This window comes from Megascapheus bottae, chromosome 13, assembly GCF_031878675.1.
Source record: "Megascapheus bottae isolate mThoBot1 chromosome 13, mThoBot2.hap1, whole genome shotgun sequence".
Taxonomy (NCBI): Eukaryota; Metazoa; Chordata; class Mammalia; order Rodentia; family Geomyidae; genus Megascapheus; species Megascapheus bottae.
In genome coordinates, this window is record NC_143521.1 from 33,178,867 (window position 1) to 33,199,755 (window position 20,889).

Genomic DNA, 20,889 nt, shown 5'->3' on the forward strand with positions numbered 1-20,889 from the left:
TTCTACTTTTAGCCTCTCTGGGTCTATTTTTGATAACTCATGCCATATTAGTCTTATATTAGTCTTTTCATCAGTCAATTATATTAATCTATTTCTCTGTCTTCCAACTTTATCCATTAATAAGATGACATTATTCTAACCTTTGGTGGATTGTTTTCCTGTTTACGTTATGACTTGGTTTATAATTATCCTGAGAGTTATGAAAGTTCTTTACAGAGCGATCTCCTTTCCTTCCAGCTTCATATGCAGGTAAGCCTATATATAGTGCGCAAAATCTCACAAGCAGAAGTATCCTGCACCTAGTATAATGCTCTTCTGCTGCCTTCTTGAAAATCCAAGAAGTTATTCATAATAAATATTACAAGTAATGTAAAACCTTTGAACAAAGGACCACAGATGTTCATCTATTTTACATTGGGTCCACCAAATGATATAGACTGTTTTATTCCTGGATTGGACCAACTTTGATCTTATTTACCACTGAGCTAATTCCACTGCCTGAGCAATGCCCTGAGCTGATCATTATTGGCTAGGTAGGGTCTACATAGAGCTGTGGATAGGGTAATGTCTTTCTAAACATCAGGGCAACTATTCAGTTAAGGATGAGGTAGGGAAGAGAGGAGATGCTTACAACTGGTAAGCGTTGTCCTACTTCTTTTTGTCCAGTGATTCCTCACAGTTTTATTATTTTTATTCTGTAATATTACACTATCTTGTAATAGGGACAAGAGCTGTATTTATGTATAAGAAAGCAATAGTATGTCATGTGCATTTCAAAAATACTACTAGAATTTCATTGCAAATATTTCTTATTGAGTTTTAACAATATGTCTTTACTTACAGTCTTGTTCCCTGGAAATCTTTATTTGTAGATTCAGAGTAAAGTCTAAATACCAAATCTGTTTTAGTCTGAATGATTACAGATTTTAAGTTTAGAGAATTCTAAGTTGAAAAGGGTGAGTGAATATTTTATGAATATATTTGGATAAGTGTCTAAATGGTATTATAGATCTTACTATATTAGTCTACCTTGAGAGTATTTGAGTCTGTCCTGTTGTATTTGCTATTATATTCAAGCATAACATATTTTTATAGCAAATCCACACAAGCTGAGAGTTCATTATTATTTATTCCATATCCAGAGAATGCATTGTCCTAGTAAGTCATTTCATATATTCTAATCATTATATAATTGATGTTTTTAAACAGTTGTTGGCATGAAAAAAAACGTTTTCATGGGTATTGAAGTAAATTTTGGCTAAACAAAAACATGGTCTAGTTTTAGGTTTTTACTGAGGACTTCACCCTAACCATACAATCTCCCAGTAAACTACACTCTCAGCCCCTCAGAGCTCTCACAAAGAGCTCTTGCTGGCCACAATAATTTCTATGCTTCATGCTATCACTTAGGCATTATGAAAATATTATTGACTTTTCACACTGATTTCCATAATTATATATTATACTGTTTTATAGACTAGGAACCTAATAAACAGAGAGAAATTTAATAACTTACTAGAGGTCACAGAAATACAGATTAGTAAAGCCAGAATTTGAATCAAGATTGTGGAGCTATCACACTCTGAGGTGTTTGAAAGCTCTATATAACTTTGAACTGCTATTATTAGTCAGTTCTGCATAATTCAAAATCGTGTGATTAAATAGGGTCACAATGTAATTATCTTAAAATTACTAAAAAGTGAAATATTTTCCTAGTTGTGATGGAATATAAGTAGTTGGTCTATAATAAAATATTGACTTGTTAGAGGACTGTTTTAGTGTTTGTTGAATGAATGAATATGTTCCTAAACATCTTAGAAAAAAGTAAAATATGCATATATATTCATGTAAGTAGTCTGTGTGTATATGTACACACATGTATATGCACGTATATGTAAACATGTATATGTTTATAAAATCATACATATTCATATAGATAGATAGATAGATAGATAGATAGATAGATAGATCAAATGAAATGATTGAACTGAATGTGAATCTGCTTGTACAGACAGATACATATTTATACATATGCTGCAAAAGCTTGAAGCTTGGCAAGAGAATTTCTCAAGACTGGAGCTGCATTAAGGAACGAGCCTGTAATCCTACGTCCTCAAGAGGCTGAGGCTGAGCATTCAAAGCCAGCATGGGCAGGAAAGTCTGTAGACTCTTATCTGTAATTAACCACCACAAAACTGGAAGTGGTGCTGTGGCTCAAAGTGATAGAAGGCTAGCCTTGAGTGAAAAAGCTCAGGTAATAGAACCAAGGTGCCCTGAATTCAAGCCCATGACTGACAAATAAATAAACAATAATGCAAAATCCCAAACCCGACTAAGTCTAGAATGTAGGTAATTATGTAGAAAATGCTTCTCCTGGCAACAGGAGCTAGCTAGTTGAAAAACCTTATAATTTCACAAAGGTACTTACATTTTTTGCATAAATTAGCAAGATGTTGGCTTAATTATGCCTTCACTAATTGGTAAAGTGTTTTAGAAATATAACTATTATAAAGAAAACTTGTCTTACTTTTTTTTTTTTCTGTTGTGGGATTGAACTCTAGGCTTGGGTGTTGTCCCTGAGCTCTTCATCTCAAGGCTAACCCGTCCTCCTTTTCAGCCACAGTGTTACTTCCAGTTTTCTGGTGGTTAATTGGAGATGAATGTCTCACAGATTTTTAGTGCCCTGGCTGGCTTTGAACCACGATCCTCAGATCTCAGCCTCCTCAGTAGCTAGGATTACAGGCATAAGCCACTGTGCCCGGCCTTGTCTTTCTTTTGTTCCTTGATTTTCTCTTTTGAGAAATAAAATTGTTACAATTGGGTAAGAATCTAGAATCTTGTTACTCTGGTGTTCCAAGGACATAATATCTTATCAAATCCTTTTGGTGGACTATTTCATTTTATATGAGTTACAGAGAATGACCTTTACTATTCTACTTGGCTGATAAACTTGTGATGAAGGTTGACTTTATAATATAGCCAGGAATAGCAGATACAAGCATTGCCTAACTAACTGGTCCCTTGGTGACCCATTTACCCATCCAGTGCAAGGTACTGGCTTTCTTTATATGAGATATGAGAGGAAAAATATTACTTAGATTTGTTTTCTTTTTCTTTTAATCTTGAACATTTATTTGTGGGAAAGGTCTAACGAATTTCAAGATATATAATCTATTGTTATTAACTGTGGCTACTATGTTGTATGATAGATCTTTTGAGCATCTTCCTTCTGTCTGAATATTTGAGATTACATAGAACACTCTTTTTACATGCCATTCTGCCAAAAAGTCTATCTCATTTAAGTCCTGGAAACTTACTTCATTCATTATAAAATATTTTAGCGAATCCCTTTGGATTCTAGTAATTGATAGAACTCCAGTTAAAGTATAGCTGTATTAATTAGTGCTGATTCTGTAATGAGAATAAAACACAAGGATTAGATGAAAAGATGAAGAAACAGCTTACATGAGATGCCACAGTACAATGACTGTCCTCTGAAAAGACTAGTTCTTAGTCAGGCCTCTATGGTGGCTTGATACCCTGGAGTCATTTAACTCCTATTGTTAATCTAGTGACAAGGAGGGAGTTGCTTCCTTTTGATGTTCTTATTGGGTGACTTTGCATCTTCAGTAAACATGAAATGAGGACAACTGAAGTATTATAAGAGGCCCTAGATGGGCTGGGAATGTGGCTTAGTGGTAGAGTTCTTGCCTTGCATGCATGAGGCCCTGGGTTCGATTCGTCAGTACCACATAAACAGAAAAAGCCAGAAGTGGCACTGTGGCTTAACTGGTAGAGTGCTAGCCTTGAGCAAAAGAAGCTCAGGGAAGTGCCCAGGCACTAAATTCAAGACCCAAGACTGGGGGGGGGGGGAGGGAATGACAGGAACTATGAAGATGAAATGTATCCAACAAACTAGCTGAGTGTAAATATGACTTAAAAAATCAAAAGATAGGGTCAACTTGTCTCTTGACTTATTAATTTTATAATATTGCTGCTGTTTGAGTATTTAGTTCTGGTATAGTTGTTGAAAGAAGAATTTACTTCTAATACAGTCAACTTACACATCAATCAGAAATACTCCAAAAGATGACTTAGGTTTATTTGTGACTGGCAGAGCACTGTGCTGCAATGATTCTAGCCATGAGTGTGTTCAAAGAAGCTGGGCCATGGGAAGCTTTTGAGGTGGAAATGAAGATTATACTAGCCATTTTGCAAATAACAACCCTGAGTTACAAAGATCTGTATTAATGGTTGTATCATGACAATATGAAAGAAACAGTTGAACAGAGATCCTCCTACCAGTGTCATAATATAAACTTGTATTGGTCCTTGTACGTAGTATATGGTTTTCAGGCTTTTGTGATAGTTGCTCTTGTGACACAATCACACATGATAATTCTTCCTTCATGACTGGATTGATTGATTGACTGTGAGAGTTGGCACAAAATCCATTTTCTTTCTGGCAGGCTTTATAAAACTAGTAGTTCTTAGTCAGGTCCTAATGAGAACAAGCTTATTGTGATACACATCTACTTTAGGGAAGCACATCTGCTTCTTTGGTTCTTTCCAAATTCTAGGATTAAATCTAGTTATCTCATAGATGTATTTATTCATGTTTCAGCATTTATCTCCCTTCCCACCCCCTTCCACACACATTTGACCACAAGTTATTTGAAGGCAGGGACATTGCGGTTTAGTATTCTTTTCTTTGTTGTTAGAGTAGTGCCTGGCACATAGTAAGAATCAATTGAAATAGAATTATTGTTTTGCTAGTCCCGGAGCTTAAACTCAGGGCCTGAACACTTGGACTCCTCCTTGGGCTTTCTCAAGGCTAGAGCTCTACCACTTGAGCCACAGTACCATTTCCAGCTTTTCTCTATACGTGTTACCGAGGAATAGAACCAGGCTCTTTGTGCATGCTAGGCAAGCACTTTACCATTAGGCCAAACTCCCTGCCCTAGAATTTTTTTTTTTTTTGAATGAACGGATGCTCCTTGCCTCTGTGGAACTCAGGGCAGCGGATACCTTAATGGCAGGATGTCACTAAACAGTGTTGGCTCAGACAGACAGCTGTTGATATAAAGGGACCTGGACGTGGGGTTGAATGACTTGAGTTAAATTCCAGCCTTGTCATTTACCAGCTGTGGGAGTCTTGAAGACACACTTAACCTTGTTTCCTCAGCTGTGAAGCCAGTGAATAACTTGGAGGGGGCAAATGAGTAAATGTATGGGAAGGGCAGAGCACAATGCCAGGAGTGTTGTGTTGTAGTGCTTCTGCAAACATGGAAGGCAGAAGTGCAAGTGTGGAGTCAAAAGGGGAGAGCCACAAAAGGGTTTTCCCAAAGGAGGTGGTCATGAAAGCTACCAACCAGCAAGCTGCCAAACATGTAATAACTGACTGAATGAAATCTTTCAAAAAGAGAAAATTTGAGAAGGCCAACTCTGCTATGGCTTTCTTTGCAAACTACTGAAAAGGGCAATGTGTAATCTCTGAGTGGGACAAGCAAATGTAAAAACATCCTCACGGGAGTCCTGTGAAGCAAATCTATGAGACAAAAATAAAACAATATAAATAAATTAGGGTGAATTAATTCTACTCTGATAAAATATTACTTCCTGGTATAATGCTTCCATACCAGTGATCTGTTAAGTGTACAATTGTGTACATGAAAAGTTACTGGGGGTATTTTTTTCCCCTGAGATTAGGGTATTAGGCAAAAAAGGAACAAATGATTTAGAAAGTTAACTTTTCACTTTACATTAGAGTTCTTCCCTATTAATGTCATATTTTGCATTCTAACCAATGTTTTAAGTGCCATTTTGCTTTTATTTTAAAAGTGACTCTCTAGCTTATTTTCAGAAAAATTTAAGAGCCCATTGTTTAAAGGAATGCCATGTAAGCTAAATAATAAAAAACAAGCATTTATGATATTGCAATGATTAGAAAGAAAATCATTTGAAATTAAGGACAGTAGAGAATGTGAGCTATAAAAATCAGTACTATAAAAGTAGAAGAGAGGGCTGGGAGTTTGAGTGTTTGCCTAGCATGCATGAAGACCGGGGTTCGATTCCTTGGTACCACATACATAGAAAAAAAGCCAGAAGTGGTGCTGTGGCTCAAGTGGTAGAGTTCTAGCCTTGAGAAAGCCCAAGGACAGTGCTCATGGCCTGAGCTCAAGGGCTAGGACTGGCAAAAAAAAAAAAAAAAAAAAAAGAGTAGAAAAGTATCTGGTAAGTTAATCTTTTTTTTTTTTCCTTCCTTAACAGAAGTAGATAGATTGTGGGTATGATCACTTTAATTTTACTTACTCAGGATCTTAGATCGAGTCTCTGTTTAAGAATGCTAACCAGTTATTCTTTATTTAAATTTGGCACAAACTAATTGTACATAGATTTTCATGGTGATAGTTCCTTATATACACATAATATACTTTAGTTTCTCTTCCATTTATTTTTAACATTGCATTTGAAAACTAACCACATGAGAGTTTGGAGATGTGGCTTGATTGGTAGAGTGCTAGCCAATGAGCCAAAGCTCAGATGTCAATTTCAAGTCACTGTTTCACACCTAAAAACAAAAACAAAAACAAAAACAAAATACAACCTAATCACATCAGTAAAAATTTTGACTAATTCCAAAAATAGACACAACAGACTTCATCATGCTTTGCATGTGGACATTGTGGGGGGATCCTACAAAGACTCATCTTTTCTAATTCTAGAAATTTTAATATCTAAGATCATTGAGATATCAGTGGAAAAAGCCCTAATCTGCTCCAGAAAACCAGAGTCAGGTGATAAAAACAAAATAAATCACTGAAACAATCCTGAGAAGCACTTTCTTTTTGTCTTTGATCTTTTTTCTCCAATTTACTGTGACTTAACATTAAGATATGCTCTGAAAAACCTATTAGGTCACAGCTTTCCACCGATGGTGATTAAGAATTGAGATGATAAGAGTACGTATTTCTGTTTCATCAGTAGCATCAGGAACTTTGTTCTTTGACTTTTTTTCCCTCTTTTTATATTGTCCTCCCCAGTTTCATCCTAGACGTCAACTTATTTAAGATAATGCATAATGATGCCTGTATCAACATTATGGTTACTTCCGTCCCCCTGTATTTTATATGTGATTTTACATTTCAACCTAGACCTTTAAATTTTTTAGGATGTGGTAGTTTACTCTCAGGGAAGGAAAAAAACCACCCTGCTGCTTTCCTACCCCATAGGAAAACCGAGTTTGATGGAGGAGAAGCTACTGGGAGTTTCAACAGTGCCCTTCCCTTCCCCGCAGAGAAGGGGCTTTCAAGTCACACAGCAGGCAGCTGGCTTAGGAAACTCATTTCTCCTGGTGAGAATGCATCCACGTACAATACAGAATTATCCTCCAGACAATGAGGCATTCTAGGAAAAAATAAGACTTGACCTAGGTGTTAAGTCAGAGGGGAAATAGGGAATTGACACAATTGTCTGAGTATAAAGGGGCTAAAGCCTATAAAAGTAATTCCCTTTTCATATTTGTTCCCAAATGAACAGATGATGATGATGATGATTAAAGTAGTTGTACAAAGGTGTTGCCATTTAACAAAGTACTTTATGAGTATAATACATCTTAATCCATGTCATGCCTTTCAACATTCTCACCCATCCTTCCTAACCCATCTCTTCGCTCACTTTTCTTAATTTTATAGAATACATGTTGAATTCTTGGCTCCCTTCTCCCTACCTTCTCCTCTTCATTTGTGTCCCCTCTCATGCCCCTTTTAAGTACCTGTTTCCTAGTGTTTGTTTTGAAGGAGTTACATTAATAGAGATCTCCCTTGAATCTACCGTATTTCAGTTAATAGATTTGTATACATTTATGTACCACCCATGCATTTACTTATATGTTTATTAACAAATTCTAGCTTCCACATATTAGGGAAAATGTACAACCTTTATCCCTATGAACCCAACTTACTTCATTTAACATAATTTTTTTCAGGTCCCACTAATTCTTTGCAAACAGTACGATATCATTCTTTCTCATGAATAAGCAGATCCTTCCCTACACTTGCGTGATTCTGACCAGACTGAAGCTTTAGGACCTTTATGTGTCACTGTATTTGTAGTTAAGTTTTTTCTACTCTTACCCAGTGACATACTTTCTGCCAATCCATATATATCTCATTTTATATCTTTCAGTCATCAAAATAATTTTCCCTTTCATTAAGTCTTCTTTTCCTTCCCTTACCTCAAATTCTTGCTCTTTGGGGTTTCTTCGATGTTGGCAGTGCTAATAACAACTAGGCATAGGGAAAACAAGGTTGCATCAAAGGTAGAATGTCTGAGTATCAGTCTGTTTTGTTACTGATCTTGTGTTTTTCTGTAGATCACATTTTATTCATTTACCTACTTGTTTCTGCCTGTCTGTTTCATAAGTCTATCCACTTATCACCTTTCTGCCAAGCAACATGACTGTAGAAGCCCTAGTTTCTTCATTTATCATGAGAAAATCTGCTGTATTAATAGGATCAAATTTTATAATTTGACTCTGTTTTGAAAAATGTTTATGGAAATATGAATTTTTTTTTGCTAGTCGTGGGGCTCGAACTCAGGGCCTCAGCACCGTCCTTGGGCTTTTCTCAAGGCTAGCACTCTGCCACTTGAGCTGCACAGCACTGCTTCCAGCCTTTTCTATGTATGTGGTACCGAGGAATTGAACCCGGGTCTTGGTGCATGCTACACAAGTACTCTGCCACTAGGCCAAACTCATGGACCCCCGAACTGTTTTTATTTGGGTTATACCAGTTATTTTGAGACTTTAAAGATCTGTTATTTCATCACTTCCTGAGTATAGGTTCTCTCCAAGTGAAGACTAATATATATATGTTTGTATGTATATATACATATATATGTCTATACATATGTACAGACAGACATATATATGTATAGACATATATGTTATATATGTCTACATATAAAAATTCCAGATAGAAGAATCATATTTTAGTTTTTGGTTTTTGATATACAAGTCACATAAACATGTACTTTATAGACATATATAACATGTTATGTACAGTCATATATATGTTTAGACATATACATGGATAGACATATATAGAGAGAGACATATATAGTACATGTTTGTGTGACTTGTAAATGTATGGATGTAGTATATCAAACCCAAAATGATTCTTCTATCAAATTTTTTTCAAATGATCTTTCAATATTCAATATATTCTTTGGCTAGGTTATGAAGGGAGTCTCTTGGTCATCTAATTGCTTCAAATACATTCTACCATCAAAAGCATGGATTTAAAGGCTGACAATTCTTAAAGAATATGGCATAATTATAAAATGTAATAGTTGGGCCGAGAGTTTGGCCTAGTGGTAGAGTGCTTGCCTGGCATGCACGAAGACCCGGGTTCGATTCCTTGGTATCACAAACAGGAAACGCTGGAAATGGGGTTGTGACTCAAGTGGTAGAGCTCTAGCCTTGAGAAAGCCCAAGGACAGCACTCAGGCCCTGAGTTCATGCCCCAGGACTGGCAAAATAAAGTAAATATTACAAAATGTAATATTTAAGTATGGGAATACTGTTCACTAATACAGATCCTTAGTAAGAGCATTGGAATATGTTTCAGAATTTTATGAATTGGAAACTCAGTTTTAGGCAGGGATGGTTGGACGTGCCTGCCATCTTAGCAGTCAGGATGTTGAAGCAAGAGAATCATAGGATTGAAGTCAGCTTTGGCTTCACCGTGAGACACTCCAGCCCTTCTCAAAAAAAAAAAAAATCCTATGTTGATGGTACATGGGATTGGCAGGCTTTGTGTTGAAATATGGAGTAGATTAATTACAGAAGTTGAGGATCCATGATGCAATTAGAAGAGTTCATAAGAAGAGTTGGGGGAGGTGGCACGGTGGCTCAGGGTGGTAGAGCACTGGTCTTGAGCTGAAGAGCTCAGGGACAGCATCCAGCCCAGAGTTCAAGCCCCATGACTGACAAAAAAAGAGAAGGGTTGGAGAGATGAGACTTAGCAAGATTGCTGTTTTGCCCCATAATGAGCCATAGTACCTGATGATTCAGTACAAAACCCCACCAGCACAAAAGTCTTAACCAGATATGACAACTCAGCCTTGGATTAGTAAGACTATAAACCCAAATAAATCTTTCCCTTCTCTCCCCATCCCTCTCCTTCTCCTCCCTCCCTCCTTCCCTCCCTCCCTCCCTCCCTTCCTTCCTAACCCCTCTCTCTTTGATGGTACAGGACCATGAATTTAGGGTCTTGTGCTTGTTAGACTGTTTATGCTCTATCAGTCGCTGAACTACATCTCTAGTTTACTTTTTGCTAGTTAATTTGGAGATAGAGTTTAGTAAACTGTTCTTTCTAGACTGTCCTAGAGCCATGAGTCTTCAGATATCAGTATCCTGGGTAGCTAGGACTGCAGACATCAGTATCTGGTAACTACCTTTTTAATAACTTTGGCTTTGTGTTATGTGCAACAGAAAATGGACTAGTACACGGCCTTGTGATATTATATGTTAGCCTTTTCTTTCTATGGTACATTAGGAATTATCTTCCCTAAGAATTAATTTTTAACATAATAACCCTAAGTTGCCTCTAGGAAAAAAAAGTTATATAGGAGACAGATTTCAAATTGGGAATTTGTTCTTAATAGCTCTGTATCCCTAGGCATTTTTCTTAGCCTTTTGAAATAGAGTTTCCTTGGATAAAATAGTTGTATGAAATCACTTCATTGGGTTGTGAAAATGGGGTAAATGTGCCCTAGAGAATCCGTGTCTGTTTTGTTATCTAGCACAAAGTTGGCTGTCAGTAAATAGCTCCTCAAATATGAATTTTCTGTAAATTCTTTTACATTTTTTTAATAGAGAAAAATTTATCCTCAGATATTTATTTACTTATTTTTGTGTGGGTCATGGGTGCTGTCCCTGTGCTCTTCAGCTCAAGGCTACTGACCTACTCTTGAGCCAAGCCCCACTTCCTGTTTTCTAGAGGTTAATTGGACATAAGAGTCTCAGGTACTTTTGTGCTTGGGCTGGCTTGGAACCTTGATCCTCAGATCTCAGCCTCCAGAGTAGCTAGGATTACAGGCATGAGCCACTGCGTCTGGCTAGCCTCAGCTTTTTTTTTTTTTTTTTTGCTAGTCGTGGGGCTTGAACTCAGGGCCTGAGCACTGTTCTTGGATTTTTCGCAAGGCTAGAGCTCTACCACTTGAGCTACAGCACCACTTCCAGTTTTGTTCTATATATGTGGTACCGAGGAATTGAACCCGGGTTTTCGTGTATGCTAGGCAAATACTCTACCACTAGGCCAAACTCCTGACCCTATCCTCAGCTTTTTATAAGGAAATTTCTGTACCAGTTCTCATGATGGCTGTCATTCTTCAAGTCTGTTGTCTATATGTTCTCCTTGCTTATAACACCTTTTCATGGTGAAATGTGTTATAACTTCTGTTGCTAAGTAACATGAGTGACATCTTCATGAAGCTTGTCCAGAATGTTCTACCTCAGCATTGAAGGAGAAATGAATTCATATATCTATGTCGTGTTCTGAATTTTGTGCACTAACAGGAGGTGTACTTTTAAATTCTGTGTCCATCTATTGTAAGATCTAGTGTTGGTTGGCTTTGAAAGTGGAAATCCTGTTTTGATCTTCCCCCCAGTGATCTCAGCACATTTGGGTGATGGATGAATGTTGTCTAACAATGGGGAATTATATCTTTTAAGGAAGCACAAGGCTCTTTGATCTGATAGCAACACTCTGGCCATTTGGGGAAGACTTTTCAGAGAAGTTTGGAAGAAAAAATGAGATAGGAAATGTACTTAGAAGGAGGCCTAGAAAAGAGAGGAAAGATCAGAAAGGGACTCTAGTCATCTGATCCAATAAAGACAAAAGGTTGTGAATCCCGCTGCTAGGGGTGCATTTATTCTGTATTATAAATAAGTTAGTTTAGACATGCTGTCAAAGATGATGGCTTATCTGCTAGCATGTGTTTGTTGAAATAGAATTAGCCTTAGAGTTAGAGAAGCTATTCCCACCATTTCTCTGGAAATTATATAGCACTTGGAAGAGAGGTTTTCATAGTTATTGAACGTCCTCTTTTAAAAATTGAATTGTTTCAATTCTAAAGCTGTAATATTTTGTTTTAAAATAGTATCTTGTTTAAATAACAACACACCTTTAATGAAATTAGAAACAAGTCTTTATATGAACCAATAAGAAAATGTGGAAAAAAATTAGCTGGGTGCCACTGGCTCATGCCTGCAAGCCTAGGTACACGGGGTGCTGAGATTGAGAGGATTGTGGTTCCAGGCCAGCTAGGGCAAAAAAGACTCAGAGATGCTCTCTCTATAGAGGGATATAGTTCTGTACAGCTGGGTGTGTTGATGCTGTGATCCCAATGACAATGGAAAACCTAAAATAGACTGAGGTTCAGGCTCACACCTCTCCCACCCCAAAAATAACCCAGCAGGGCTATAAGCATGGCTTAGTGATCTTGCACAAGTCTAGCCAACTTGCAGCCCTGAGTTCAGGTCTTAGTACTAAAAACAAATAGGCAAAAAGAAAATAGAACACTGCCCTTAAATCCTATGGGGTGGTAAGCAAGATCATGTTAACATTTCAGGTTATATTGGAGCTAACAAGGCAAGTTTCTGGAATGAAAGAATTAGTTGCTGTGCATGTGATGATGACTGGGAAAGCTGACTAAAGAAATGTGAAGTTGGAAGTTCTGAGCTAATCCTGAGCAGTAATATAGGCAACACTGCAAATGCTTGCATAGGTGTATGCATTTACAAAACAATATATTTTAATTTAGTCTTTCTGTGAAAATATACCAGGGCTAAGAATTTTATTGTTTGTTCCATAATGTTTCAAACCTTTGTTGCATGCTCAGATAGATACCTATCTTTAAAAAGTATTACACTATACAGAAATAAATCCTTGGTGATCTATCTATGTTCACAATCATATTTATTTTTCTTAAGGATATATTTCTAGAAATGGTATCAGAATATCAAAGGATATTCGTGCTGTAAAACTTTTGCTTGAGAACTGGGTGCCAGTGGCTCAGATCTACAATACTAGAAGACTGTGGTCTGAGAATTGAAATTTGAAACTTGCTCAGACAGAAAAGTCTGTGAGACTTTTACCTTTATTTAGCAAGCAAAAAGCCAGAAGTAGAAGTATGGCTAAAGTGGTAGGGCACCATCCTTTGTCAAAAAAGCTCAAGGACTCAAGGAGAGCATTCTGACTCTGAGTTCAAGCCCTAGTACTGGCACTTACAACAATACCAACACATACACTCACACACCCACACCCTTTTACTTGATCCATATGGTCCCTCCCCACTGTAATGTACTGATCTGTGTGAGAGTGTGTACTTTTCCATCCATTTCCTCTGGGCAACAAAATTGTTCTTCTTCTTCTGTAAATATAAGTAGGTTGCTTTTATCATCACATCCACGTATTTATGTGTATGCGTACATAGGATTGGCTATATCAGTGGTAGTTCTTACCTACTGCAAGGTAGAATCTGCTTTATCTTGTGAACGCGTGATACCCTCTTATCAAATGATTTGGTCAGCATGTATTTCTGACAGTCCCCATATAAATGAAATTGTCTTCGCTTTTCAGGTGCCTGCATGAACATCACTCACAGCCAGTGTCAGATGCTACCCTACCAAACCACTGTAACCCCTCTCTTCTCACTTGTCACAAACACGGACATGGAGAAGTTCCTCAAGTTCTTCACCAACCTCCATCGCCTCAGTTGCTATAAGCACATCATGCTGTTTGGTTGTAGCCTCGCCTTTCCTGAATGCATCATTGATGGTGACCACAGGTAATTCATCCTGTAAATAGAGCCTCACTAGATTCTAGGGACAATATCCAAGAGGAGCAAAATCATCAGGAGGTCCTAGCTTTTATGTTTGTTGCTAGGAGAGAAAAACACTACTCATGTCTATCACAATCTATTGAAACTGCAGCGTTTGGAAAACAGCATAATTTTATGGGGGTAATTATCCAGTGTGTTAGATGGATGCTATCAGATGGCGACTCAGTTACTGTGCCACTGAGTGTCTGGCAGAAGGCAGAGAGTACAGTAGGGGGTAGCTGGAAGTGTTTACTGGAGAGACTATTTTTGGAGTTTGGGACAGGGTAAAAATAAGACATAAGTGGTGGTGGGCCTCAGGGGTTCCAGATGCAGTTTGACTACCTACAGCTTGAAGGGCAAAGGAGTCAAAAGTACCAGGAGGTATTATGGATAAGGAACCTCCAAGGACCACAGCCTTGGCTGCCCTTTAGGCCCGAAGGAGAGAAGAAACAAATAGACTGAACTCATTCTCTCATTGTACTTCCTTACTGCAGAAGTAAGAAAAGAACTATCAAGCAAATACCGCATTCAGGGAATTCTGTCATACACAGTAAGGAACCAATTGGAGGGAGTTCTCTCCTGTGCACACAGAGAGAGGCTGGTTTGGTCCTTCTCCAAAATGGAAATGTAGGATAGTAGGGCTAGGAAGATGTCTGAGCTGTATAGAACTCGCTTACCATATGTGAAGCCCTGAGTTGGATACAAAAAAACACAAAAAATAAGTTAAAAAATGTGATGATTTGAAACAAGTTTCTTTATGTTTCTAGACACTAGGAATATGATATGATGGTTACAGCAGTTTTCTATGGTGGTTGTAGCAAATTGCTGAAAGCTGAGCTGTTTGCAAAACAGACGTGTATTATCTCACAGTTCTGGAGACTGGAAGTCCAGCGAATTGTAGGGCTATGCTATCTGCTGGGGTCTAAGAGAAAATTTCTTTTATACTTGACAATTTCCAGTGGTTTCATTTCTATGATTTCTGGTCACATTACTTCAAGCTCTGCCTCTGTCTTCACTGGGCCTTCTCTGTATCTATCTCTCCTCCTCTTCTTCCCCACCTAAGGACCATTGGCATTAGATTTGGGGTCCATCTGCACACTCCAGGATCCTATTTTTTAATGTCACGGTCTTAAAGTATATCTACAAAGACCCTTTTTCCAAATGAGCCCATTCACAGGATCCAGAGGTTCCATATGGATGCATCATTTTTCTAGGGCCATATGTAAACACGCCAGTGGCTGATAAAGCAGACAAGGGAACCATGTGTCACATTCTCCTCTACAAAGCAATTATATTTTACAGAGCTAATGTGAGGATTTAATAGTATAGAGGCCTTGGAGTGGTGCCTAGCTCTTACAGAGCTCAATGAATGTCAGCAATTATTATAAAATTGAATTGAGAAGAACAAATGTTAGTCGTGAACTGAGGAGTACAAAGATAGGTTGCTAGCATTTGCTCAGTGTCGAAGTGCCAAAAATGTAGACTACTAAATGACCAAAAGAAAATTAGAGAGGCTACAAAAAGGCTTCTGGAGTTGGACTCCAGTTCTATTTCTGCTTGGTTTAGAAGAATTTCCCTTTTATCTTTTTGCTTTAATTTCTCTATGGGTTTCCGGTACTCATGAAAAGATGATAAAAGGGAATTTATTCAGCTTCCAGGAGTCTCCAAGTTCACTTTGATCAAACTCTTGAATTAGAATTTAATCTCTACTTGAATTATTGGTTAGGAAGTTTTGGTAAAGTTCTTAATTTTCAGAGAAGTTTTAGGAACATTTGCTTAAAAAAATCTGATTCATCCCTTGATAAATGTGCTAATATGAAAACTATTTTCCATTTTCTGTTAAAATAAATAATAACTTATCAGTTTTCAAGTGTCTGTTGGGAGCATGCTCTAATTTTATTATTATATTTATTATTATTTTTAGTTTTATAATTGTACTTTCAGACCAGCAGTATTGTTTGGTGCATGCATGGGATCTGCAGCCTAATTTAATAAGGAAAATAGATTCAAGAGAATAAATATGTTGTGAGAAATAAATATAAGGTCAAACATGTTTTTATATTTTACAGTCTGCCTCAGAGAAAATAGCCATTTAATAACTTAAACAATGAAATTAAACAATGTTATAATGGATTGTAGTTTTTAACCTGGTTCCTTTGAGACCTCAGATATTCTTAGACATATCATGTGTTTTAACAATAGATTTGAACAATTTACATTGTGGTTGCTTTTAATATTTGTGTCTATCATATACTGTAATATAGGCTAGTTGAAATGGAATGGAATACATGGAATGTATCCTAAAATATGAAGATTTAAATATTTGGATGGCTCAAAAACATATGTAACTAAGAAGGGATAGTATATGAATTGTTTTTCTCCTTGTTATGACAGAGGGTTTAGTGCATGGTTTCTTGGCATTATGTGCTTGGCAGAACATCACAGAGAGAGTAAGATACAGGAGATTCTTCACCTCATGGTGGACAGGAAGTGGAGAGGGACATAAACCGAATGAGCCAATGAGGGAAACTTTACATTTAGCCATAAAAAGATTTGACAGTGTAAAAAGATCAGATAGTAGCAAAAAATTGGCACTAAGCCAAAAGCATAACAGACATGTATAAGTGAGTCTTTGTATACAAAGTACAAGTGCAGCATCTATGTTTGAAAGAAGGCATGTATATTGCAGTCACACATGTTTGACGTGAACCGCTACCTTTACTCACTTTGTTTAACTAAATGACCCTGAAATTTAAACTAGAGCTGAGAGAAATTTATTTTGGCTTGGTTTGTAGAATCTCGGGAGGTCTTTTTGAGTTTTCGTCACCCCAGTCAACTTTTCATATTTTGCAGAGATGGCTTAATGTTAGGAATTTGTCATGTTTGTTATTGCTCACCCCCAACCCGCTGACCACAGGAGTATTGGTTTGCTATCAGGTCCTTAGCTGAGATCTTTAATATCTGGGTCAATGAAATAAAAAGACTTTATCTAGCCAGATGACTAGAGATTAAGCATCTTGCCTCCAACCTAGAAACTGTAGGACTATTTTCCACCATTTACTCAACACCTCTAATAGATTTTTAAGATCAAAGAGTTTCCTCAAATAAGTGTCCTTAAAAGCATGATGTTTTGGTCATAATCATATGATATATGTATATATATATATATATATATATATATATATGACATTAATGAGTTTAAGCTAGGAGCCAGACTAAGAATACAAGCTAAAAACCATGGATTAAAAAATATATATTTTATTGTAATGGTGAGCAGGGTAAGTAGGTACTGAGTTACATAGGTAAGGTAGTGAGTACATTTTTTTATTTTTTAATTTTTTTTTTTACCAGTCCAGGGGCTCAAACTCAGGGCCTGAGCACTGTCCTTGGGCTTTCTCAAGGCTAGCGCTCTACCACTTGAGCCACAGCAGCATTTTGAGCTTTTTCTATGTATGTGGTTCCAAGGAATTGAACTCTGGTCTTTGTGAATGCTAGGCAAAGACAAGCTCTCTACCACTAGTCCACACTCCTGGCCCAAAGGCTTTTGTGTGTGTGTGTGTGTGTGTGGGGGTCACGGGACTTGAACTTGGCCTGGGTGTTGTCCCTGAGCTCTTCAGCTCAAGGCTACCACCCTACCCTTAAGCCAAGCCCTACTTCTCATTTTCTAGAGGTTAATCGAAGATAAGCATCTCATGTAATTTGAACCTTGATTCTCAGATCTCAGCCTCCTGAGTAGATAGGATTACAGGCTTGAGCCACAGGCTTGGCTAGTACATTTCTTTTTAAACCCTTTTATCTCCTCCCTCATTGTCTCCCACTTACCTCTTCCTACTTCCCTAGCCCCTCAAGTTGAATAGTTATTTTTTGACATAATGTCAAATGAGTATCATTATTGAATTACTTCATGCATATCTTCTGTCACCAACCTAGTCTGACCATGAAAACTATTTTTCCTATTTTCAGAAATGCTGTAAATCTTTTCCTTTCTTTTTTTCCTGGAAAAATCTTACTCCTCACAGTTGCCCTCTGTCTCAAAGTCCTCTCAGCACAGAAATATTTTCTTTCTTTCTTTTAGATTGTCTTTAAGTAGTTTATGAATACATGTTTATCGTTGTCATCCCTTTCAACATCCTCACCTACCCCTTTTGGATTACCCCTTACCTTACATTTCTTTCTAATCCTCTTTAGTACATTTTCTGTTTTCTCTGCAGCATGATGTCTCTTATGCTTTCTCTGTGTTGTATGTCTTACTTTAAAATTCCACACTCGCAGAGAACTTGGTGCCTCTGTACATCCTTATGTTCTCAGTAGTCGGAACACACATAGTAGGTGCCCAATAGGTGTTTATTGAAATGAAAGAATAAGTAAATAACCTCTTTAATGAGAGTGCCCTTATAAAGTCTAGCTCAATTAGAGTTTAAAAATATGCTACAGTTGTAGTACACTTTTATTCATAGTATTTTTTTTGCCAGTCCTGGCGCTTGAACTCAGGACCTGAGCACTGCCCTTGGGCTTTCTCAAGGCTAAAAGCTCTACTACTTGAGCTACAGCATTACTTCTGCTTTTTTCTGTGTCTGTGGTAATGAGGAATCAGAACCAGGCCTTTGTGCATGCTAGGCAAGCACTCTACCACTAGGCCAAACTCCCAGCCTTATGTTTCTGAAAATCTATGCATGAAGTGAGCTTTATATGTATCATTAAAAGAACTGAAGTTGTAAAGTGACTTGAATAATATTTTCAGAGATGATTTAGCATTCTTTGGAATAAACTTTAGTTGACAGAATAACCACCTAAAATTAACTTGCATGCCTCTATCTCTGTTAGTTGAAGGAACAGGAAGTTATGTCTGAGTATTAGCTTGATAGCTTTATGCTTTTATTTGGGTATTAACTCACTTGTGCTTAGTTTAAAAATATTGTGTCAATTCAGCTTGAAAATCTTAGACTAAAGGTTTATATAAAGAGCAAAACCAAAATTTAATAAACTGTCTAGGGGACATTGAGCAGGGTGGTAGCTGAGAAAGTTTGTTCATGTGAGGACTACTCAAGGAAAGTGAGATGTGCAGTTCTGACGGCACATCATGTCCATTCGCAGAGGTTTTGAGCCTTGCTGTGGAAGAGGACCCATACTGCTTCTCTGTCTTCTACCATGGGCAAAGCAGAATTGCTCATTGAAAAGCATTGACAGACACGGTGTTCGTGAGCTATCACTGGAGGTATTTAGCCTGGCTGGTGAGAATTTACTGGAGATGTTGAGTCAGGAATCTTGCATCTTTGTGGTGCAGGGTTGGTTTTCCTTTGCATGGACCATGGCAGATCCACACACAATGGTTGTTGCTACTGAAGAATGAGAAGACCTGAACTCCATGAAGCAAGGTAAATAAAATTAAGGGTATCATATTCTTTTCCAGGGTCACTGCTGTGTTTATTTTGAGAGCTGGAGGCAGAGAATGTACTCAGAAGTTTTGTGAGGGGTCATGTTGACATATGATGGATTGTATCCAGAAACGACACATGGAAAATGTATTAATTATACAAAATCAGTACAAGCTTATTTTATGCCATTTTAAAAAGAAACTTATGCTTATATAAGTTATGAAGGATTTTAACTATGTTTTCCAAACCTTATTAGGTCATTAGTAATATGAAAATATTAGAATAGAAATTTTTTCCTAATTTACATTTTCAAACATTTAGAGGCCAGTACTCAGGGGAAATAAATGAGCTTTGTTGCTCAACTTAATTATGCTGAAAGTTGTGTGCTAGTTACTTCTCAAGTGTACCCGCTAACCTGGAAGCAGTAGCCTTCTAGTTTAGCCACTTGGCTATCCAGTCATATCACAGTTCTGTTTTCAACAGTGGCCAATGCTGGGGAGGGAAGGGTCTGCCTTTTAGCATGAAACCTAAAATATAAAACGATATATGAAGTTACAAGATATGCGCCAAAGTGACTGAAAGTGTACGTAATGCACAATCAGCTAAGTCAGATTGCTTTCATTATTCAAAGATATAAAACTGGATAATCAATTCTTTCTGCAAAAGTTTTTTCATGTTACAGACAACCGAGAGCACATGTTACCTCACCAAGTGCAGTGGGGTCATTTGTTTACTTTTCTCTCCAATAATTCATGGTATTATGTGGATGTGACTAGAATTTAGAAATAGTATTTGATTCGATTCATTTGAAGATCTTTACTCATTGCAACATTTCACGCTCTGCAAAAATCAAAACAGCTGCTAAAGTAATGTAACAATTGCAAGCTTCTTTTGTGATTTGTTAATCCCCATCCCATGGGTTCTGATTAAGTGTGCCAAATCCTAATGAGAATCAGTATTGTGTTGGTTAGAAGGGTGTGGGATTTTGTGCTCTCTTTTAGGAATTGTAGTGTGGTTTTCTTATTACTTATGCCCATCTTAGTTCAATCTGTATTTATCTGTTGGTAATTTCCTTTTGTTTCTCTGTTTTAAGAATGACACCCTACACTTAGCATATATGATGGTTCATCTATTAGGGATTTTTTTAGTCCATGAGCAATTTTATTGACCCTTTCCTTTTACATGGGAATAAATTTTAAAAATGAATGGTATGCAGAATTTTCTGACCTGATGGGGAGAGGATTTCAAGGGCAAGGTCAGTGAGAACTCTTTTACAATACATAAAATTAGAAGGCAAGTGGTGATGGTTCTTTTTTATTTATTTATTTTCATATATTTATTATTGTAATTAATAGAAGGGTTACATGATATTTGCCAGATAGATGGTGCATTAATTCCCATACACTGATACCCTTTCACATGTCTTGGTCCCCATTTCCCTCCCCCAACCCCCACCCCTCATCTTGTTTCCCCCTTCCCTATCCAATTTCAAATAACCAAACACAAATATATCCGATATATCCGGTAACAAAGTGAGATACTGTAACAATATGAGATAACCAAGGGACAGCAAAAGAGATGAGAGATAACATAGTACCTTAAGAACAACAATCATTCATCATATGGC

The 20,889-nt window shown here is 37.3% G+C and overlaps 1 protein-coding gene across 1 annotated transcript in view; it reads left to right on the plus strand.

Moving 5' to 3' along the window:
* Positions 1-20,889, plus strand: part of Corin (corin, serine peptidase) — a 195,736-nt gene that overhangs the window by 39,664 nt on the left and 135,183 nt on the right. Inside the window, exon 4 of the mRNA XM_090344076.1 lies at positions 13,647-13,854. Within this exon, the coding sequence (XP_090200202.1) occupies positions 13,647-13,854 (208 nt within the window). The remainder of the gene's footprint in view (positions 1-13,646; positions 13,855-20,889) is intronic.